General features: G+C 54.9%; 2 protein-coding genes across 2 annotated transcripts; both read right to left on the bottom strand.

The window, feature by feature from the left end:
• Positions 1 to 114: 114 nt before the first annotated feature.
• On the bottom strand, positions 115 to 12407 carry TMEM235 (transmembrane protein 235). Its single transcript, XM_045890166.2, is given in 8 exon segments — positions 115 to 1827; positions 1830 to 1936; positions 1939 to 2019; positions 3784 to 3921; positions 4091 to 4171; positions 4756 to 4766; positions 5707 to 5769; positions 5771 to 12407. Coding segments are annotated over 8 exon segments (777 nt in total). The 5' UTR covers positions 5863 to 12407; the 3' UTR covers positions 115 to 1623.
• A 185-nt stretch (positions 12408 to 12592) lies between these two features.
• BIRC5 (baculoviral IAP repeat containing 5) lies at positions 12593 to 21683 on the bottom strand. The gene is made up of 4 exons (XM_045888358.3): positions 21499 to 21683; positions 20395 to 20504; positions 18731 to 18848; positions 12593 to 13069 (listed from the first exon to the last, which is right to left on the bottom strand). The coding sequence occupies exons 1-4, from the start codon at positions 21607 to 21609 to the stop codon at positions 12980 to 12982; spliced, it is 429 nt and encodes a 142-aa protein (XP_045744314.1). The 5' UTR covers positions 21610 to 21683; the 3' UTR covers positions 12593 to 12979.
• Positions 21684 to 23799: the final 2116 nt, after the last annotated feature.

The following is a 23799-nucleotide window of genomic DNA, read 5'->3' as shown; positions in this document are numbered from 1 at the left end:
TTAGCAGTTCCTGGGGTCATGTAGGCTCAGCGGCAGAGAGGGAGGCCCCCACCAAACCCCTGTGCTCCCCGCTCCCCAGCGAACCGCAGGAGAAGTCCAGTTAGAGCCTCACAAGCTGAGAGGACCTGCCCCTTCCGACGCAGAGGCGGGGGGTGGGATCCTCTGCCGCCCGTGCCGACCCACAGAGAAGGGGCTTGTGTCTGCAGAGGACGTCTCTGGCTGGACGGACACACACACACACACACACACACACACACACACAGCTGCTAACAGTGTTACTGCCCGCACACTGTTTATAATTCTGTTTTATCCATTCTGAAAAGATTTTAAGAGAGAAAAACAAGGCTTATCCGCTCGGAGCATAAACTGATTTATTTAAGGACCAATTGGCACAACGTTGCGACATGGAATGGTAAACACTAAAACATAAGTACAGAGGGAAGCCCTCAGTGGGACCCCCAAATGGTGCCAGCCCCCAGGGCCCCAAGGAGCTTCCTGTAACCTTTGGAGCGATACAGGGGGGCTGGGGAGGGTAGACCAGGGCCAGAGGGGCCGCCATCCACTCCCCGCACACATCCCAGACTCCTGAACCCCAGATGGGGCTGTCTGGGGCTTTGGGTGCTGCACAGCCCCCTGGGGACCCTTCTCTGCCACCTCGACTTCTCTACCTACAGGAATGAGCGAGCCTCACGATGGATGACCCAGGTGCCTAGCCACAGTGCGCCTGCGCCCTGGTCTGCGAGCTGAGCCCCACCCACGCCGTTTAGTAAGCCTGCGGCCCAAGCTCCAGGCCGGCCTCTGCCTCCCTGGGCAGCCCCGGCCCCTCCTGGCTAAGAAGCCCCTTCGCCTTGCCACTGTGGCATGGCTCCCTCCACCCCACCCCTACTAGGACTTCCGCACCTGCTAGTTCTGGGCACTCACCAGGCCCCTGGAATCACAGACATTCCCCAGGGGGCTGCAGATGGGAGGATCGGGGTCCTGGAGCGCCAGCCCAGTAGAGGCGGCAGATGCACCAGGACGATGACAGAGGCCTGAGAACAGGGAGGGGGCCGAGGTGCATCCAGCCCACTCGGCTGCCCTTGCAAACCCCAGGGGACTCCCGGGCCCCCTCCTCAGTATCCTCCCCTGCAACATCTGCCCTTGAGCCAGTGGACCAAAGAGAGGCCTGGGAGTCCCACCCGATGTCAAGGCATCTGGCTCTGCCATGTGCTCTGGGATGGTCTGGGCCTCAGACTCCCCTTCTGTAAAATGGGTGAATGGTAACTAATGTGAAGGGCGACTGGAGGACTGGACAAGCAGATGAGCAGGTGATACTCTGCTCGGAGCCTAACTCAGTGGGTGTTTAACAGATACCTGCTTCTCTCTCAAATTCTCTCCTCCCCAGGACAGAGGGTAGCTCCTCCACCTGATCCAGGGCCCTAGGAACGAGGACAGCATGGCACACCAGGGCTGATGGGAGAGGGCGAGGGCAGGCTATGCCCTCGAGAGGCAAGGGGACCCGCTGAGCACCAGGAACCTGCAGCACCCCCACACCGACCCCATTAACATTCCCTTGGGCCACTTGCTAACTCTTTTTGGGACTCCCTTTTCTCATCCCCAAGAGGAAGCCAAACCAATTGGTCCCTAAAGGGCATAGACCAGGCAGAGGAGCCCCCAAACATCCAGCTTTGCCAAGCAAGAGAAGCCTCGATCCTTGGCTCTGCCCCCAACCCCTGCCCCTGCAGGGGCCCCCTCCCAGCCAGAACTCCAGCCAGGCCTGCGGGTGCAAAGGGGAAACTGGGCCCTTCTGGGACTCAGATGACCACAGAGCAGGGGCCCCCCGGCTGCCGGCTCAGGCTGCGGGCTCGGGCTGCTGTGAGCAGGAGGAGGCCACAGAGCGCCTCCAAGGCCAGGGCTAGAGCCCAGCCGAAGCTGACCCGGATGTCCCTCAGGTGCTGGGGCCGTACTGGCGGGCGGTCTCAGCGAAGGGCAGGTGTGAGCAGTGGATGTAGATGCTGACCCCCACCAGGGTCAGGGCACCTGGGGGAGGGGGGCAGGGGGACCACTCGCTGTGTCTACCCTCTGGGGGCAACTGCCTAACCAGGTCCTGGCCGAGGCGGTCCTGCAGACCAGGAGCCCCTACCCACTGGCCTTTGGGGGAAATGGAGGCTCTGATTCAGTTCCCAAACCCCAAGACCTCACCCCACAAAACCCTCCTTATAAAGAGAACCACCTACACCCTCAGCAACAGTCCCCACTCACATAACTGCCCCTGCATACACAGCACCCTCCCGTATCCCCCAGTGTCCCCCCCCCCCCCACACACACACAGAGCCAGTGACCTCTACTGGCAGTCGGGGAGCTCTGGAGCTCTGGCCAGGCCCCCTTCCTCACAGTGCCCCCCACTTCATTGGGTTACCCCCGCCGCTCCTCTGGCCCTAGCCTAAGCCTCCAGCTTCTGCAGGCCCCCTGCCTGCCCCCAGGTCTGCGATCCGCACCCCCAGGCCTGCTCCCATCAGTGTCCCCGACGCTGACACTCTCCTCCTTCTGGCGCTGCAGAGTGCTGACAGTGATGTCAGCTGACCCACTGCCAAGAAGCAGCCCCCGCGGGGACAGCAGTGGTGCAGCCAGGCTGGACCCTGGGCGCACGGAGCAGGTCAGGTGTTCCTTGAACCAGGTCCCTCGGAAGAGGAGCACCCCTGAGTAGCTGCCTCCAGGCCCTCCCTCCACCCACTGGCCCGGGCCATGCTTCTGAGAGCATAACGCCAAGGCTTCCTGGATACAATCCCACCCCTTTGCTCCTCTCCCTGGCTTCCCAAGCTCCTTAATTGGATTTGGACCCACACAGCCGGTGTCTGGGGCCAGGCCACAGCTGACATGCTTTCTTCTCCTGCTCTCATTCTCTACAGCTCATGCCCAGGCTGCGGGTCCCCCAGGCTCCCGGCACCCGGCAAGCCCGCCCGTTCCCACTTGACCAAGGCCTCCCACAGGGCCAGCACCCCCTGGCGAGGAGGCAGGCCTGCCCCAGAGGGAGCCCTAGGCCGACATGGCCTGGGCCTCAAGTGCCATGGCCTTGACAGTAGAGCTGGCCCGGACGCCAGACCCAGCTTAGGCCTTGCCCCTGACAGCACAGGCCTCTGATGACTGACCCCAAGGAGCCCCAGCCCACCATCAGTGACAGCCGGCCTTGGGCAGCAGGGGGCACCAAAGCGGGGGGCATGGGATCCCCAGGACAAGCTTCCTGCTGACCTTGGTGAATCCTTGGACACCTCAGCTGGAAGCTGGGACCACAGGGAGGCCACAGCTGCAGCCCCAAGGGAGTGCCTGGCCCCCGCCCAGCAGAGTCTAGACGAATGTCAGCTGAGGGACTGTCACCAGTCACATTCTGGGCCTGGACCGGGGTCACTGCCAAGGGCTGCGAGGCCCCTTTCCACCTGTCTTACTGCCTGGGACTGCCCACTCTTGTTCCTCCCACGAGGCCACTCCAGGAAGCGGAGGAGAACAGGTGGGGGCCGGTCTCATGCCCCTTGTGCAGGTGTGGGAGGGCAGGTGCGGGATCGCCTTGGGGAGCCTCATGCCTCCTGTGCCTAGAAGCTCAGCCTCCCTGGCTCGAGGCCCACAGCCAGCACTCCTGCCCCGTCCTAGAAAGGCCCAGTACTACCCAAGGGGCTTTCGCCTGCTACGGCTCAATCCCCTGGGTGGGCCCAGGCTCAGCACAGGCCAGATGGGAGCAGGGGACAGGGTGGCGGGAGAGGAGGCACCCCCACTCCCAGGATCCGCGCCCCCCAGGGTGCCCACACTCACCCCCCAGCAAGAAGTAGCAGCCGGTGAAAACCAGCAGCAGGACGCTCTGTGCCAGGGAACTGAAGAGGCCACAGATCCAGCCACACACGACAAGGACGAGGCTCAGGGGCAGGACCACCATGACAGCTCGGTGCAGGGCTGCCAGGAGAGGGGGCTCGGCATCCGGCAGGGACCTGGACCTGCCCCACCCCCCAGGCAGCTCCAAGTGAGCACTTCAGAGCCCTGTCTGCCTGGAGGTCCACCTTCACAGGACAGTTTTGCCTGGAGATTAAGGACAGACGGGAGATGACTCGGCTGCAGGACTCACAGATGAGGTGCTGCACAGGGGTGGGGACATCCAGGTTCTCACTGGCAAAGGGGTCGATCAGGGGGATGCAGCTGTTTTGCCCTAAGAAGCAGAAAGGACACAAAGCCTGGTGGGCTGGACACCTGTGGGGTCACCACCCACCCTGAGTTTCTCTGAGATGGGTGGTCTTGCAGGCATGCTGGACAGCACGCTCTCACCCCTGCCGAACCCAGTGGGCTGACCAGTGGCCATGGAGCCCCGTCAGATTCTCTCCTGGACCCCAGAGTTGTGGTTCCAAAAGGGTTTGGAGGGTTTAAGACCTTCTGTTTTGTTTCTGTAACATACAAATAATACCTACATGGATGTCGGTCTAAAAAGCACAAACATCCAAGAGACACTGCCCTCAGCACTCCCGTAGGCTTGGGGTCCTGAGCATGCTCACGTGTGGCTTTGCCTGGACAGGAAAAGGTGCGCGTAATGTGGACTCTCTGACTCTTGCACACACACATGCACACCCACTCGCATTTGCAGACACACACGTGCACACGCCAGGAGGGCTTTGGAGCATTAGGCCCAGTCCTTTCAGTGGCTGAACCAACAGCTCATCTTTCCTCCCCAGCTGCCACGGAGGAAGGCATGGTCACGCACGCACATGCACGCGTGTGCACACACACACTCATAGTCACCTACACATACACTCACATGCACACACGCATACTCTCTCAGACACATGCTCACACTCACACTGACCTAGGCTTCCATGTATGCACGCACACGTTCACACGCTCTCCCAGGCGCTGCTTCCGCCCAGTGCCGTCCCTGTGCAGGGGAGGCCCCCAGCCTGCTGGCCGCCCCCTCATGCAGGCCTTGCAGAGGGAATGCCTTCCCCTCTCTCTGCGGGTCCGAAATGCATGCAGCACTCCTATTTGGCGACCGAGCGCGTGTCAAGCCGTCAAGTGGTGGTGGGGGGGGGAAGGTGGAAAGAAACAGGGGTCTTTCCCCGGAGCCCTGGTTGTGCCAGGCTGAACCTCTGGGGACGGCAATTGAGAAACAACTCGTGGTCACTTGGATGTGGACCTGGGGCCTTCCTGGAGGCCCCCAGTGCCCCACACCCGCTCCCACCTCAGCACCCACACCCCTGCTTGAGGAAGAACAGCAGCCCAGTGCCCTGGGCGGCGGGCCTGCCCCTGCTTTCCCCCCTCATTCCTCCAACCATCCCCCACCCGTTTGCACCCTGAGAAGTATCGCTTTCTCCCCATCTGACGAAGACTTGGGAGGCGGAGGAGGGACGAGCTCCTAGGTCAGGCAGCAGCCCACGGCAGAGCTCACTGAGAGCCTGGCGTTGACTTGTCATCTACCAAGTAATGTGCCCACAACTTCTAACACAAGACACCCCCGCCCCGCCAGCGAGGGCAAGGGACTGCCCGGGGCTCCTGCTCCCCGGGCTCTTGGGTCCTTATGGAGCCATGCAATGCCCCCCCCAACCCTTTCATTTCTGAGCCCGGATTGGTAGCCCTACTGTCACTGCCCGGTTTTGGGAGAGGACAGAGTCCGGGATGGGGAGTGGGGGCACGAGGGGGCGCCGCCCTGCCCGTGCCCTCTGCGCCCCGGCCCTCCGCAGCCGTACCTTCGCAGACCGCCAGAGCCCCAAGTGCAAGGACAGCCGCGCGGCGCGCCTCGTGTCCGCCACCTCCAGGTGGCCAGTAGCCGCTGGCCACGGCGGCCGCCAGCAGTGCGAAGCTGAGCCGGGTGCCCAGGGCAGCGGCCAGGAGCAGCGCGCCCAGCCGGGCCATGCTGGGCTGGGGGATTTGGGGAGCGGAGAGGGCCGAGGGAGTGAGAGAGTGTGGGGAGAGAGGAAGCGGGGAGTGGGGGAGCCTGGCCGGGGAAGGGGCGCCTGGGATTTGGTGAGCTGGGCCGGGGATGGGGCGCGGTGGAGTAGGGGGCACGGTTAAGGGGATGCGGGGAACCGGGGCGGGCACGCTGGCGTGTCCGCTCCAAGGCTCTTCTGGATGCGGTGCCCCCTTTTCTGCCTGTGCGCGGGCCTCGCGATACGCACCCCCAGGCTCGCAGGAAGATCGGTCCCACCTCTTGTGGACGGCGATTGCAGAGCTCGGCCCCAGGGGACAGAAGTAAATCTCAGAGCCACAGGTACACCCGCCACAGACCTGGGTTCAAATCCCAGCGTCCCCGAGGAGCTGGCTGCTGGAGTGGGTCCCTGGGCAAATGTCTTAATCTCTCCAAATCTCTGGTTTCTTAGCTGCCAAATGGCCGGGCTAAGGAGGAGGAAGGGTGGGGCCTGCGTTGCCCCAGGAGGGAGCTCAGCAGGCAGCTGACCGACCTCGCTGGCCAGGAAGCCGCAGCCTGAATGGTGGGAGGCAGCCGCCCCTGGCTGGGGCAATTGGCCGCTGGCTGGCCCTGTGGTCCTGGTCTTAATCCGTCTCCAGGACTAACCAAAGGGATCCAGCGAAGTGGGGTGGATGGGCAAAGAGCCTAGGCAGGCTGGCATGGGGGCTGTTGTTTCCAGTGAGCTTCGACTTACAAATGCCACAGGGGGCGAGGCTGGGCTGGCTCTGCATCACTCACTCAGCCAACACGCGTGAACCACCTTCTAGGACATGGGCCAGGCGCTAGTGGGGTGGGTTGCAGAGGGACCTCAAAGGGCCTGAACCCAGGAGGAGGCAGTGACAGGCATGGTAGTGGCGGCTGTCACAGTGGGGCTGTCTGGGGTGCAACTGTGGGCAATGGGAGGGCCTCCTCTCGGGCCCCTGGACAGTCGGTCGCTGCCCCCCCCAGGGTCTGGGCAAGAGCCTGCAGAGACAGGGTTTGGGGCTTTACGTCCACATCGTCACTGAAGGTAACCCTTTGCAGATGAAGTAGCTTCATGACCCGGGGTCATCCCAGGGCTCTCATTTCTGTTCGTTCCAGCCCCTTTTTCTGTACCAGGCATTTCTCGGTTTGAGGAATATGGTCAGGAAAAACCATCGCAGCAAGGTTACTGAAACAATACTTCAAGGGGCACTCAGAGCCCATGGCACTGTTTTGGGTTCCTGCAGGCCGTGCATCTTCCCATGCACCGCGCCCAAGGTTGGACTGGGGCACAGAGCGGGCCTGGGGGCTTCCCTGCTGTGGCAGTGGGGACGCCCCAGCCCCTGCTCGGCCAGCTGGGTGGCAGCCAGGGGTCCTTCTCTCTCGGGCAGGTGAAAGAATCCAGCAAGCATACAGGGCAAAGGAGGTGAGGGAGGTGATGAGGGTGAGGCAGCCATCTACAAAAGCAAGAGGGGAGGGGGGCTAGGGAAGGAGGGGAGCGTGGTGGCAGTGCAGGGCCCCTGCTGGAGAACAGCGGGGGAAGGCGAATAGTGACCCCAGCCTTTACCCACAATGTGACAAGGACCAGTACTGCTTTAGGTGGGTCAAAGCCGCCTTTTGTGTGTTTCAGGTATGCGAGACTGGGAGAGCCGGCGGACCCCCCAGGCTGCACGCTCCATATGCTTCTTCCCAGTGACCCCTGCCTCTCAGCCCAAGCTTGTCTGAAAGGGTCTTCTTTGCAGCCTCATAAAGAAGATTCTGCTGGGGCGCTCGGGTGGCTCAGTCGCTGGGCCTCTGCCTTCGGCTCAGGTCATGATCCCAGGGTCCTGGGATCGAGCCCCGCATCGGGCTCCCTGCTCGGCGGGAAGCCTGCTTCTCCCTCTCCCACTCCCCCTGCTTGTGTTCCCTCTCTCGCTGTCTCTCTCTGTCAAATAAATAAATAAAATCTTAAAAAAAAGGGGGTGGGGGATTGTGCAGTCCGGGCCAGGGACGGCACTGCTTGAGGCCACTGCCTGCAGAGCCACGCAGCTCCACACGGGAATAGACACGTACCCCCCTCACGACACAGTTGTCGATGGCCAGGTTAGCAGTCTGCACCCTGTCTGCTTTAAAGTTCAGTGTTTGAACCCCAGTGTGTAGCTGGGAGCCACTGGATTGTCCCCTAGGCAGTAGGTACCGGTCCTCGAGGGGCTACTTGGATGAATTCCACCAGTCTACTTCCCTAAGACGGACCCAGATTATACCCTAGCCTGGGTCTGAAACAGTGCCACTTTGGAATGACCGCTTTTTTCATTGGTCATCCTCCTACCATAGACTCATAACCCATAGTTAGAGCTGTCGCTCAGCCACTTGGTGACCCAGGACATCAGGGCCTCTTCAAAGTTAGCATCAGACCACTACCACCAAAATCAGGGCCAGGAGGAACCTTTGGATGGAAGAAATTCCAATTATAAGTGACAAAGAAACAGGGCTGCACCCAAACCTTTTTATAAAACTTACATTCAACTATCTCTTCAGGGCCAACAAGAACAGGATGCCTGACCCCAGCCACAGCCATGGGGCAGGTGAGCCTCCTGGTCCAGGCTGATGCCACAGTGCATTGCCTCCAGCACAGGGCTGAGGAAGCAGCCAAAACTGTCGGAGAAATCACCGAGCCGCTTAGCATCAGTTCCTTCACAACTCAACTCACTGCACTGGGCAAACTCCTCCAACAGAAACTGAACCTTGCTAATTTACCCACATGTCAGTGCATGTAATCAGGGTGCATTATGAAGCTAATCCACCCGGGAGATTCATCGAGACACTGTTCTAGTCAAAACCAACCATGCTAAAGGGTTCTCAAATGGTGGAGGTCGTAGGTTAGAAACAGAGGTCTTTCACATTGTGTGGACAGCGGACATCCTGTGTGGGACATGGCGCAGACGGGGAGGCAGCCACGCACCTGGTTAGACTCATCCCCAGGAACCAACAGGATCTATGAAGGACTCCTCATGGCCACACTGGACTCGCCAGCATCTGTCCACCACTGACGCCCCCACATCAGAACGCACTACAGCCCTGCGCTCCCTCCCCGGACACAGCATTCCCTTCTTCCGTCATCCGGCAGCCTCCTCCTGGTCGCTGGACAGACAGCTCAGATCTTCCGTGCTGCCCCCAAGGCAGAGCTGTCTTCTCAGTCTGCACATCACACGGCTGTTTGTTGGCCGTGGTCTGGAGCCTGAGCTCACGGTGGGAGACTGAGTCCTCTCCGGCCTTCACGCAATTCCTGGGCATAGCACTGGCTCACAGTAGGCGCTCAAGCATCTGAGTGAACAGGCAGACAGACGTCCCCACCCTGGGGATCAAGGGGAAAATAACCACAGAGAAGCTAAGGCCCCAGTTTGGTTGGTCAGCTGAAAACAGGCTCCAATGCTGTAGGCTGAGCCCAGTGGAGGAGAATCTACAGCGCAGTTGGTTTTTTTGCTTTAAGAGCTAGATTCCCTGCCCTCCCCCCCACCACTGCCCCAGACAAGAAACCCTTTGTGATGGCAACTCTGGTTCAGAGCAAGGCGGGCTGCACAGTGGAACTCTCTTTTCAGCTCAGACCCTAGATGGCAAAAGCACAGACATTTTACTGTAGCTACAACAGAGCAAACTGGGTGAAGGGTACATGGGGCCCCTTCATACTATCTTTACAAGTTCCCATGAATCTTAGTTCAAAATTTAAAAAAACGTCAGGGTGACTGGGTGGCTCAGTTAAGTGTCTGCCTTCGGCTCAGGTCATGATCCCGGGGTCCTGGGATGGAGCCCCGCGTCGGGCTCCCTGCCCAGCAGGGAGCCTGCTTCTCCCTCTCCCTCTGCTGCTGCTCTGCCTACTTGCTCGGTCAAATAAATAAAATCTTTTTAAAAAATTTTTTTAAATGTTGTACTAGGAGGGTCAACGGAACCCTTGGGGAGACATGTTTCCGTTCAACAGAATGAAGGCCTTTCTGACAAGGCCGTCTGAGAAATGCAATGGGGAGGGTTTCAAGATGGCCCTGTCTCTGGAGTCGGGCAGTCGACCCCGGCCACACCCGCAAGGCCGGGCCGCGTCATTCATCAGGGGGGGCCCATTTCTGGGGCCAGGATGCCTGGGTTCAATCCTCAACCCTAATAGTTCCTAGTTGTACGATCTTGGACAAGCTACTTTGCCTCTTTGCCAAGTCTCTGTTTCTGCATGAAAAAAATGCAGATAAGATCACATAAGACTTTATTGGCAATTGTGAGTTATTTCTCTTTAAGGGCAGCCTGCAAAGAATGGTCAGCACCCCAAGGGGGTGCCAACCTGCAGGCAGTGGCCGATGGCTCCACTCTTGGCAGGTCACTTTTGGCCGCAGGACTTGGTCAGGCTGGCACTTGTCACTGTGCTGGGGACAGGGGGAGGATTCGGATTCCCGAGGCTGGCCTCTAGCCCTCTAACCTGTACACCACCATCTGCACCCGACAGCCCATAACCACCTATCACAGCCCTTTCCAGACTCCCACCAGACTTGGAGAACCCAAAAGGGGACACATATTTGAAAAAAAACCTGAGGCTCTGGCCCTCGGTAAAGGCTTGTGGCTTGATTAATGGAGGTTTCTCTTTAGTGTTCCGAGTGGACAGACATTAAGGCCCAGTGATAAATATGGTCTCTGGAAAATACCTCTGCAGAAGGGGAGCGTAAGATGGACTGAGGGTCAGCTCCAGCTGGGTCTCACCCCACAGCACAGCCTGACGAAGCCAAGAACCGCATCACTGCCCACTGTGAAAAGGCCCAGCTTCTCTACAAAGCCAGCTTGTAAGGACCCGTTATTACAGTGAAGGATCCATTTACAGACTGGCACAAATATCAAAATTAAGCAGCTTAGATGAGTACAGAGGCTGGAGAGCTTTTTTCCCCCCCAACAGAAATCACTGCAGTAAATAATTTATTCTCCAAGCTTGCAGGGAAAAATACACTTCCCTCTCTGACTGGGATGTGGCAGAAAAATAGAAGTCTGAGATGCACGTTGCATAGCCAGTTTATAGCTGCAATGGGTCCAGATGACACACACAAGTGGGCCTTGTAGCCCAGAGCTGGCTTTGCGTCTGCCAGAGCTCATCCCTGCCCCACAGCCGTGTGGGTGGGAAGCAGCAGGTGGCTAAGGAACCACCACAAAGACCTGACAAGATTTTAAAAACCCAGTAGGGTCTGCAGCTTTGTTTGAAATGAAATGGTTTTTATTTTTCAGAAATGACAAGATGACCTCCAATAGGACTGTTAACAATCCACCCTGCAGCTTCTCTTCATGGAGGGAGAAATAAGATCTATCACTGTAACACCAGGCTTCAGCCCTGTGTGAGCTGGCCTCGGGGAGGGGACGGGGAGAATGTCAATGAGCGCGGGGGGGGGGGGGGGGGGGTCGGGGGCGTAGCAGCAATGGAGAGACAGCCAATCGAGGCTGACAGATCACCCGCTGCAGCCCACCAAGTCCCCAGAGCTCGGAGTTAAGTATTTAAAAAGGATTCAGGCCGCTGCTTTGCTGTCAGGGAGGGTGCCACCGGCGAGTGCCGACGGCTCCCGAGGGCTAACGCTGCAGCAAGCTCATAAGTGACGGTTTCTGCTATTTCCTGCTCCCCTGTCTCCAAACCCACCTAAGGCTCACGCGGATTTCCCCAATGACTTAGAACAGCTTTGTGCTCACTGTAATTGTAGTTTGTGCCGTGCTGTGAAGTAATAATTCAAACAAAATAAGAAAGCGACATTGCAGAGCCTGAGGAGAAGCTGAGGACTCTGTCTTAAGTCCCCCCGTGCACCTACACAGAAACCAGCTGAGGTGGTACAGTTGTATGACCCGTGTTACAGACGAGGAAACCACAGGTCAGAGGCAACAAGCGTGGGGCCCCAGCCGCCAGGTTTATTACCACTGCTCTAACTGACATCACGGAAATCTATGATCCCGTAAGACTGCAAACAATATAAACAAGTTATCTATAAAAAAGTTTCCTCCAAAAGGCATTTCCAATCCACTTTTTACATTAACTGATCCCTCTGTCCTCCTTAGGGGGCTTCACATTAGAAAGACAGGTGCCTTATCAGCCACCTAACCCGCGTCACGAAAGGGAAGTAGCGGTCTGCAGAGTACTGGGAATGGGAAGACCAGGAATTCCTTCCATGGGTCTCTCATCCCAGCCCTGCCTGCCCCATCTGTGTCACAGCTCATTCAGAGAAGGGAGCCAGGCCTCTGGAAAACGCACTGTCTGGCATCAAGGACCTTCTCGTTGTCTGTTTTAGAGAAATGTCACAACCTTGCCATGTGCCTGTGGCGCATGCCGGAGGTGACAGATCTTCAACTGACCTCCAAGCAAGAGGCTGGCTTTACTGTCAAGACATCAGGCCTCCTCCACCCCCCTGCCATTCGGGCTTCAGTCCCGGAAGGGCTCTGGCACACCTGGGGGCCCGAGGCAGCCTGGGGTTGGCTTCTGCTAGCTCCCCCTGTGAAGATTCCAAAATGACGAGACAGGCAAGGAAGGCCCTTCCCACACACAGCAGCTCAGGACTCTGGCAGGGATGGCATCTTGTGTGATCTGCTCTGGAGGGAAGGAGGGATGCAGCACCACAGACCTGACGGGGGAGAAGGACGGCCGCAGGACTTGTAGATGGACCGGCGAGATAATACAGAGTAGCGGGAACACAAGAAATGCACACCCTAAATTCAGATTATTAGACAGATAAAATCTAAAATGGTATCCTTAATTCTCTATTGGTCCAGTCACAACAGACCTATGATTACATTCGGGCATCAAATCTCAGGCTCCACAGTGGGCCGTCGACCTGAAGCCCCGGTGCTTCACTGTGGAAGGGCTCTGCCCATGAGAACACACTTCTCACCTTCTCACCCTGGCAAGTCCAGGAACCAATGGCGCAAAAACTACCAAGGAAAAATGAGAGAATCGGTTACTGGACTTAGCAGCACCAGCTGCACAAACAGAAGCAGCCTCTGGCACCACGTTCAAGAAAAAACCAAAAGTATAGCTTAAATATTCTAATTTCAAATCGTGGACGTTCTCCTTCCCTGAGGCGCTGGGAAAGGGTCAGGCCGGGAGCAGTGCACTCGGCAGAGGCCTTACTCCACCGCAGTCAGCTGCTCGATGGCACAGCGCACTCTCTTTGCCGCCTCTTCGAATTCTTTCTGCTTACTGTTGGTTTCCTTTGCCTGGAAATAAAGAAGAGGTGCGTGAAACTGAACGAGAGTTTCCCAATCACACCCTGTAGATAAGATCAACGTGGAAAAAACAAGGCAACATCTATTGAGCACCTAAATAAATCGGGTGCTGTGCTCGGGTGGAGACCCCCAGCTATTTGGGGTGAATATCCTGGCTCAACTCAGGGGCCTCCCACTTCAGCTACATCCTAATAATTATAAAAGAAGACACTTCTGCAATGTTTGTGTGTCCCAGACACCGTTTCACCTGCTTTACACACACGAACGGCTTTATTGCTCGGTGTCCCTGTGGGGCAGATGCCACTGCAGTCTCTATTCCACAGTGAGGAAACCAAGGCCCAGAGTGGCATCCAGGTGGCCCAGCTAGCTAGTCTGTGGCACAGTCCTGCTCTCAACTGCCACCCACACTGCTTCTGAAGCTCCCCCAGTTCAAGTCCAGAGCCCCCCTCTTGTCCACGTAGAGACACTGCCGAGCCTCAGCTTTCTCCTGAAATAGAAGATTCTTTGGCTTCCCGGGGCTCCCTGAACCTACCTTCTGACCTGTTCATTCTGCCCAACGCTCTCTCCAGAAGGACAAATGCCGGATCCGCGTCAGCAGATCCAAGAACCTCTCTCCCTACCCTCACGTGTGTTCTCCTTGATTTCTCTGACACACTAAAAAACTAACAGGCCTTTATCAGGCTAAATTTGTTTTCTAATTAGAAGCTAACTTTCAAAAATTACTTTTCATTATGTATGTTTGTGTATCTTAATTTTGCCGCCATGTATAAGGCTTAAGTAAAATTATTAATTAAAAGAAAAATTAATTTAAAAAATAAGAAATTGACACGAAAAAGAGAACACAGCACCTGACAGTTAAGGGTGTGCCCTGTAATGGACAACTCTGCAGCTCGAGAGCCTCGTCTTTACAGATATGGAAAGATGACTGTGCTTTTTTTTTTCTTTTTCTTTTTAAGTAATCTGTATACCCGCCATGGGGCTTGAACTCACAACCATGAGATCAAGAGTTGCATGCTCCACCGACTGAGCCAGCCAGGGGCCCTGACTATGGCCTTTTAAAATATATTTTTTATTTACTTTTTTCTTCTCTTTCAACAAAGTCTAAAATTAAATAAGCCCCAAGGTACACAGGCTGTAATTTAACCACCACAACATGGAGGTCAACAACTCCAATTTATACATTTTTTTAAAGATTTATTTATTTTAGAAAGAGAGCATGCACACACGCGTGCAGGAGGAGGGGCAGAGGGAGAGGGAGAAAGAAAATCCCAAGCAGACTCTCAGCTGAGCACAGAGCCCAACTCGGGGCTCGATCCCACAACCGTGAGATCATGACCTGAGCCAAAAACAAGAGCCAGACGCTCAACCGACTGAGCCACCCAGGCGCCCCTGTTTTCTTAATAAAGGTGGATTGAAGCAAAACTCAGAAACTCATGGGGCACCACCTGGGTGGCTCAGTCAGTTAAGCATCTGACTCTTAATTTCAGCTCAGGACGTGATCTCAGGGTCACGAGATTGAGCCCCTCGTCCAGTTCCATGCTCAGCGAGGATTCTGCTTGGGATTCTCCCTCTTCCTCTGCCCCTCCCATTCTCTCTCTAAAACAAATAAATAAATCTTTAAAAAAAACCCAGAAACTATTAAAAACATAAAATGCCTGCGTACCTCAGTCATTAAGCGTCTACCTTCGGCTTCGGTCATGATCCAAGGGTCCTGGGATGGAGCCCTGCATTGGGCTCCCTGATCAGCGGGAAGCCTGCTTCTCCCTCTCCTGCTCCCCCTGCTTGTGTTCCTGCTCTCGCTATCTCTCTGTTGAATAAACAAAATCTTAAAATAATAATAATAATGATGATAATACAAAGGGGCGCCCGGGTGGCTCAGTTGGTTAAGCGACTGCCTTTTGGCTGAGGTCATGATCCTGGAGTCCCGGGATCGAGTCCCACATCAGGCTCCCTGCTCACCTTCTCCCTCTGACCCTCCCCGCTCTCATGTGCTCTCTCTCTCATTCTCTCTCTCAAATAAATAAATAAAATCTTTAAAAAACAAACAAACCATAAAACGCACTAAGCAAAAGTTTGCCATCTGGAGCTTAGGATTCTTCTTCCTTCCTCTCGAGCTTCATTTTAGCCTCATTGCTAGTGTCTACAAACTCAAGTCTGACAGAGGTTTCTCTGCTTGCTCCCGTATCAAGTTCAGCCCCTGAACTGATTTGTTTTCTAGCTGGTTCTAATTTACTTTGTTTTCTCAAAAGGCAGAGGTAGCGCTGCAGCCCCAAGAAGAGCCACAGAGCGGGCAGCGTGCTCTCAGGTTAGACCCCTAAAAGGCCGGCTGTCCAGCAGGGACACCCCAGGGCCCCAGGAGGGCTGCTCCATCAACGATCCTGTCACACGGACTAGCAGCAGCACCTCCCACGTAAGTCTGGGGCCTCAGAAACCCACAGCATCACAGCAAACACCTGTTCCTTGTCTCCAGTATCTGCATACCCAACACAATTATTTCATCTCGTTCTTTTTAACGAACGTCCAATAAACGACTACCTTAAACTACACACTGCAATCACATAGCTGACTTAATAGTTTAAAATACCAGGCCCCGACCTTATTTACCCCTACCGAACAGACAAGGTTTGTGTGCCAGCCCACCCCCAGGAGTGAGGTGCCCTAGACTGCCCATGGGGCTCCAGGGCAAGCAGACAGACCTCTGGTTATGCCGGTTCCCAGACATGACCATCCACTCACATGGCCAAGTGCATGGGCACACGAGGGGACCTGACTTACATACTAGTGATAAATTATTTGCAGCAAATCTCACAATCAGCTGGTACTCTAGAACAGCATGTCCAACAGAACCTTTTGCAATGACAGAACTATTCCATTATCTGCGGGGCGCAGCACGGCAGCAACCGGACATGCGCAGCCACTGGGCACGTAAGACGCTCTCTGTGTGACTGGAGCACGCAAATCTGCACTCTACAGAATCTTCGTCATAAAAGCCACTCGTGGCTGATGGCCACAGAGGGGGAGAGCACAGCTCTATGACATCGTAACAGTATAGTTGAGAGCCACGGGCTTACAAAAACTTCCCTGTTGTTTAAGTTGTATAAACCAATTAAGGAAAGTATGAACAGCTTACACTTTTTATTCTTCTTTAAAATACAGAAATTTAAAAATTATCTGGAAGGAGACACAATAAACAGTCCATGGTGGTCACCCTTAGCATAGAGGTGGAGCTTTTGATTCTTCCTTCTGGAAGCTTATATTGTTTGTTTTGTAATTAAACAAAGTAATAGAAACAAAGGCATCGTTTTAAAGTATCCTGTATTCTGGGGTGCCTGGGTGGCTCAGTCGGTTAAATGTCTACCTTCAGCTCAGGTCATGATCCCGGGGTCCTGGGATCGAGCCCCACATTCGGCTCCCTGCTCAGTGGGGAGTCTGCTTCTCCCTCTGCCCCTCTCCCTGCTGGTGCTGGATTGCACGCTCTCTCTCTCTCTCAAATAAATAAGAATTTTTTTTTTTTTAAAGATTTTATTTATTTATTTGAAAGAGAGAGAGAGCACAAGCAGGGGGAGCAGCAGGCAGAGGGAGAGGGAGAAGCAGGCTCACTGAGCAGGAAGCCTGATGCGGGGCTCAATCCCAGGACCCTGGGATCACGACCTGAGCCGAAGGCAGACGCTTAACGACTAAGCCACCCAGGCGCCCTTAAATAAGAATCTTTAAAAAAAAATAACGTATCCTGTATTCTGACTTGGGGAGAACAGAAACAGCTGTACAATGAAAGCAAAACATTTTTTTCCTATCCCCCACTTTTCTCCCTTCTTGCCTGTTCACCCTGGTCTGGTGTGGCCCCACTGCTGTTCCCGAAGATGATGGTGACCTGGTGAGCGAGCGTCTCCTGGTGGGCTTCCTGCTTCAGTGAATCCCTTCTCCCCATAGGCCACCTGACTCTGCCTATCAGACCAAGGGGCCTTGGAGCACTGGGTCACTCACTGCCTTGGAGCTGTGCCGTCACAACCACGTTTCCTCTTTGTTACAACCACCTAACATCCTTTGTCTTTTTCAGCACTCTACAGTTTGGTTTCAGCCTCTCCCTGGGCTACACATTAATCTTCCTCCTGCTCGCTGGGGCACAGCTTTCTCATGACTGTCCCCTAAGTAAACAGGCTGCTCTCTCACCTAGAATGGGCTTAGTAAACTGTGGCCTGTGGGACATATGGCCTATTTTCATACATTGGGCTACGAATGGTTTTCACATTTTTAAACAGTTGTGAAAACAAAAAAAACCCCCAAAGAATAATATCTAACAGAGGGCACCTGGGTGGCTCAGTCGGTTGAGTGTCTGCCTTCGGCTTGGGTCATGATCCCAGGGTCCTGGGATCGAGTCCCGCATTGGACTCCCTGCTCAGCAGGGAGTCTGCTTCTCCTTCTCCCTCTGCCCCTTCCCTCTGCTCACGCTCTCTCACTCTCTCAAATAAATAAATAAAATCTTAAAAAAAAAAAACAAAACCTAACAGAAACCATGAGGCCCATGAAGGCTAAAATATTTACTATCTGTGGCACTTCATGGAGGGTGTGCTGATGCCTGACCTAGGAGGCTCTCCCTGGCCCACTTCGTGCTTCCAACACTGCAGTCCCCCAGACCCCCACTGCGTAAATGCTCTTCCACAACTCGCTATACTGACCACCAATTTCTTCCCTTTTCCTAACAAAAAATTTGGTCTTCAGTGTTTATACTATATCAGACAGAACTATTTCATAATCATCTCAAAAAGAACATAAATTTTCAACCAGAAAAGGATCTCAGAAACCATGGGGATCTGCCCTCCACGTGCAACCAAGACTGGCCTAAACTCAGAGCCCACGAATGGCGGGGGCAGAACTAGGATGTCAACTCCCAGCCCAGTGCTTTGCTACAACGATATTAAACACCCAAACATTTATTCTCTGTAACACCGCCATACTTAACAAATAAAAATAGAGGATGTCCAGCTAAATTTGAACTTCATAAAAACGAGTAACTTTTTTAGTATACATCCATACAAAACGTGAGCTATACTAATAAGTTATTCCCCATGTACCTGAAATTCAGATTTACCTGGGAGCCCTGATTTTCTCTACAGCCCAGGCTGCTTGGTACCCACCTCGTTGTGGACCCACAGCCTCACCCCTCCTCTCTCCCGATAACCCAGGATGCCTGTCCACAAGTCAAAGTTCACCTGCAGAAATCCCAAGGTCCAGTTGGACTGTGCCTCTTTTTCCCAATACCCATAATGCCCTTTCCCCGATATGTTACTATGTGCCCCCAAGCCCTCTGTCCCCACCAGGCTCACACATGAACACACACTATGTAAATGGCCTCCCACACAGATTGTCACTGAAGTCTGGGCACCAGCCTAACCATCACTGCTCCAACACCAGAGGTACCTCACACTAAACACGTCCTCCAGGAGGGAACACGTTTTTCTCTGACTGCACAACCCCAAGACCACATTCCAGGACAGACGCTTTTCTGTCCTTTATATCCTCACATATCCATCTGAGGGGCTTAAAAATGCGTACTGAGGAAAACTAAGCCCCTCCAATACAAGGAGCGGGGAACTCAGTGCTACAGAAGCTCAACAGGGTTTGCCCTTGGTTCTTACTCCCGATAATACATACGATTTTGTTCTTGGCTCTTTCTTTGTCCAGTTTCAAAAATTCACTGAGGGTTAATTCTTCAAACTGCTTCTTTACAGAAAGGAAAGCACAACCAGATGAATGCTTTTTATGCTCCTCTCTAGAAAAATCAATACAGGAGCATGTCAACAGAGAAAAGTCAGGTAAAGGGAGAAAAACAACAGTTTGTCAGCAACACCCAGCACCCTGGCTCACAAACATGCCTTCCTCTGCTTCGTGAAGTACACAGAACCAGTGCTAGGTCCCAGGGCACACTCCCACACAGCCCATCTCTGCCCCCTGCCCTCTCTCTGGACATCTCCCCACCATGCTTGGGGCTGATGTATTTCATCTGGAGTCCTTCAGCAATTAGCAGGAAACATGTCACGTGGTATCTAAGTGCAGAGGTAGCACACTTCAAATCCCTCTAAAATCCTCAAGGAAGGAACTGTCTGAAGTAATCTCATTTCACTGGAACTGTTACAGAATCTGTTTGCTGGGTCCCAGTAAGGGCATCGCTGGCCAGGCTTCTCCAGTGAACTCCCCAGCCTCATTCTCTGCATTGGGAATTATCCCTGCAAATGGCGGACAGCAGTGTGAGCAAAACAGTACTGGAATGAACACACAGCCATACAGAGTCCAAAAGGACAGCCCTTAGGAACTACCATCTGAAAATATTCTAGCACCTAGAAATTCACTCCCAAGAATACAACGGGTACTTTCCCAGTGATCCCCGGTATGAGCACCATGCCATCCTAGTCAAGAATGGGTCATAAGGGGGGCGCCCGGGTGGCTCAGTCGTTAGGCATCTGCCTTAGGCTCCGGTCATGATTCCAGCGTCCTGGGATCGAGCCCCGCATCGGGCTCCCTGCTCCGCGGGGAGCCTGCTTCTCCCTCTCCCTGCCGCTCCCCCTGCTTGTGCTCTCTCCCTCTCTGTCAAGTAAATAAATAAAATCTTTAAAAAAAAAAAGGGTCATAAGAGCAAACACGTTAGAGAAAACAACAACTCTCTTCTGGCCAAGAACAGACAACTTGGGTAATTCTCTATAGGAAAATACTAACATACGGCAGCAATCGGGTCTGACAGGGGAAAAAAGATGAGAAAAGAAAGTGGTGTCACATACAAAAAGACAGCCATCAGGGTCTGGACATACACACGGAATTAAAAAAACAAAAACAAAAAACACAACCAAACACAAATCTAGATGCCTTAAAGAACAAAACCTGAAACAACACAAGCGGCCCATTTAAGAGAGTATTTTCTCTGGTGTGTGAGCGACAGCTCAATAAAGCTTTAGATGTGAAGACTCTAAAACAAGGAAAGCACCTGGACACCCCCAGGTCACCACAGGATCTGCGCCTGAATTCGGCCAGACCTGAAGGGCGTCAAGGACAGTCCTGCAAGAATGAGCCTTTCTTCAGCATCCACTGGAGGACGTCTGGCCAAATCGGGCTTAAAAAGGTTGAAAGCACCACCAGGGCACCACCACAAAGAGATTCGTCCACTTGCAATAACTGTTTGGGGCACAAAACGAACTCGGAAAGCCGCGGCTGCATCACTAGGTGTCGGAAACTCAGATAGTTTTCGCAGGCCCAGCTCAAAACAGGAGCCGGGGATGCAGCCGGGGCCACCTGGAAGCCCAGCGAGGCTGGCCTGGGGGACTTACATAGGGTCATCATCCGGCTCCCAGCCTTCCAGCTCCTTGAAGCAGAAGAAACACTGGGCCAAGTCGGGCTCGTTCTCAGTGGGACAGTGGATAAAGCCGGCCTCGGCCATCTGCAAGGGAGAGAGCTGAGGCTCAGGCCCCGGCGGAGGCGCTCCAGGGTCCCAGGAGCCCGTAGCGGGAGGGGTAGCCCCGGCCGGGATCCCACAGACGGAGGGGTCGCCCGGGGCCCGGGAGCGCAGAGGGAGGGGTCTCCCGAGCCGAAAGCCCAAGAGGGAGGGGTCGCCCCGGGGTCTGGGAGCCCACAGAGGGAGGGGTCGCCCAGGATTCGGGAACCCACAGAGGGAGGGGTTTCACGGCGCCGAAAGCCCACAGCCGGAGGGGGTCACCCCGGGGCCGAAAGCCCACAGAGGGAGGGGTCGCCCCGGGGTCGGGAGCCCACAGAGGGAGGGGTCGCCCGGGGCCCGGGGCCCGGGAGCGCAGAGGGAGGGGTCTCCCGGGGCCGAAAGCCCAAGAGGGAGGGGTCACCCCGGGGTCGGGAGCCCACAGAGGGAGGGGTCGCCCCGGGGTCTGGGAGCCCACAGAGGGAGGGGTCGCCCCGGGGTCGGGAGCCCACAGAGGGAGGGGTCGCCCCGGGGTCGGGAACCCACAGAGGGAGGGGTCTCCCGGGGCCGAAAGCCCACAGAGGGAGGGGTCGCCCCGGGGTCGGGAGCCCACAGAGGGAGGGGTCGCCCGGGGCCCGGGGCCCGGGAGCGCAGAGGGAGGGGTCTCCCGGGGCCGAAAGCCCAAGAGGGAGGGGTCACCCCGGGGTCGGGAGCCCACAGAGGGAGGGGTCGCCCCGGGGTCTGGGAGCCCACAGAGGGAGGGGTCGCCCCGGGGTCGGGAGCCCACAGAGGGAGGGGTCGCCCCGGGGTCGGGAACCCACAGAGGGAGGGGTCTCCCGGGGCCGAAAGCCCACAGAGGGAGGGGTCGCCCCGGGGTCGGGAGCCCACAGAGGGAGGGGTCGCCCAGGATTCGGGAACCCACAGCCGGAGGGGGTCACCCGGGGCCGCGCCAGGGCCCTGGGGAAGGGCGGGCCTGGGGCCCAGGGAGGCCGCGCGGTCTCACCCGCTCCGGGGTGCAGGCGCAGCCCTCCAAGAACGGCCAGTTCTTGAACGTGGAGATGCGGTGGTCCTTGAGGTAGAGCTGCCAGGCAGGGGGCAACGACGAAGCGCCCATCCCGCCGCCACAGCCACAGAGCGCCGACCTGATTCAAATCCGGCGGTTGGCTGCCGCCGCGGAGCATGTCGGGAACGCGCTGCCGCAGAGCGCGCCGCCCGCGGCTCTCTGGGAAGGCTGGGCGGCGCGGGGCGTGCTGGGAGTTGTAGTCCTCCCGCCGTGGGGCTCAGGACTCGCGATGCGCAGAGCGGCCCATGCCGCGCGCTGGCCCTTTCCCACACTTAGCGTTTCTCCCATTGCTTGCAAAGACCGGTGGGAAGAGGGATTGAGGATGCTCTGACGTCCCCGTGATGGGTTCAAGGAGTGGCCACTGTCGAACACATATGTGTTAAGTCTGTGCTCATTAAACACTCCCCTTTCTCCGTAAGATTTTGTAACAGATATTTAATTCATAGATCAGCTTTTGGCTCTATCAAATCTTACCAATAACAGCTTCTGCCCTTTTGATCCTTCTGCATTATTTGTACCAAGTTCCTACTGTCTGGAGTCAAATGCTTAACATCTAAATGTAGTAGCTAAAAAAAACCCTGAGGCTTATATCAGTGTTAGCCGTTGTTAAATTAATTTTGTTCATTTCTACCAGTTACAGTCTTTATGAATTGGGTAAGCTGTTAGCTCGCAATTATTGTAATTGACAAGCAAATTGGGAGCAATTTTGTGAAACAGTGGGGAGGGAAAATGAGAGAGAAAAACACATAGACAAAGAAAGAGCCACCCCAGAGATGGGAGGGAGGCAGGCTGTGTTGCTCTCTGGGTTGCTAAATTCTCTGGGTCAAAGGTCTCCCTGGTTAACCTGAACAGGTGACTGCCTTGAGAGTTCTTGTCTCCTCACAACACTGAGCGACCACAGATGTTTTGATCTTTGCCTCTGTGAGAAGGCAGAACAGCACGTGCTTGTTTTAACTTGCATCTCTCAGATTAAAATACTGATCATCTCAACTCTGTTGCTTTTATCTTGCTTGTGAATTGCCCATTGGTGTCTACCCACTTGGCTCTTAGGATACCGACATTTTTCCTATTGCCTGGTGAGTCTTTATTCAGAAGGCACTTAACCTCATTTGTCATGTCCTCCCGGCCCTTGACTCCAGTTTGTTGTCTTTTGACTTTGTGGCGTATTTTTTTCTTGCAGAAGTTTTTAATTTTTTTTTAAAGATTTATTTATTTGACAGAGACAGACACAGTGAGAGAGGGAACACAAGGAGGGGGAGTGGGAGAGGGAGAAGCAGGCTTCCCGCAGAGCAGGGAGCCCGATGTGGGGCTTGATCCCAGGACCCCGGGATCATGACCTGAGCCAAAGGCAGACGCTTAACGAACTGAGCCCCCAGGTGCCACAGAATTTTTTAATTTTTATGCAGTTATATTTATCAGTCTTTTTCTTCCCCTGACTTTTGGTGTTTTAAGTGTGTTTTTTTGTTTTGTTTTGTTTTTCTTAGTAATCACTACACCCAACGTGGGGCTCGAACTCACTACCCCCATATCAAGAACCACATGCTTTTTGGATTGAGTCAGCCAGGCGCCCCTGACTTTTGTTTTCTATTTCTGGTTGGCTTCTTTTGTTTTGTTCCACTCTGAGATGACTTATAGAAGATATTCATTGAAGATTCCTTTTGGTTTTGGTGTTCATTGTTAAAATCTTGATCCTTTCAGAAGTATATCGATAGAAAGGTGCATGTGGAAAGGGCTCGGGTTTCTTTGCCAAGATCTGGCCAGTTGACCCCACACTGTTTGGTAAGCAGCTTTGAACAAAGGCAGGTTTGAAACACCACTTTTATCACTTAGCAAACTCCCCTTATCACTTAGCAAACTCCCCTGTGTGCTGGGACCCATCTCTGGGATCCAACCCAGCCTCAGGTCTGCCTGTGGGTCTGTCTGCCTATTCCTGCTCCAGCTGGATTCTTTTACAGGTGAATAAAAGGAGACCCAGGGTCGCTGGTAGAAGTCCAGAAAGGACAGGGAGTGAAACCAACTCCAGGAACAGAGCCCTGAGCAGCTCCCAGGTGCTAGGCAAGCAAAGAGGGCCGAGATAGGTCCCCACCTGCTCCACCAAGTCAGAAAGGATAATTCTAGAGGGCTTCGATGCCACACAAAAGCCTCAGGAAAGCTTGAAAGACTACTAAAGGACAGAGAAGGACATTAACTCTAAGTCCCTGAGGGCATCGCTGACCACCCAGACCTGGGTGTCCAGGAGTG

The sequence above is a fragment of the Mirounga angustirostris genome, unplaced genomic scaffold (genome assembly GCF_029215605.1).
Source record: "Mirounga angustirostris isolate CCGP_5_RB_7025 unplaced genomic scaffold, mMirAng1.0.hap1 SCAF_17, whole genome shotgun sequence".
Lineage (NCBI taxonomy): Eukaryota > Metazoa > Chordata > Mammalia > Carnivora > Phocidae > Mirounga > Mirounga angustirostris.
The sequence above is the reverse complement of the archived record's forward strand: the minus strand, read 5'-3'. Positions and strand labels throughout refer to the sequence as shown.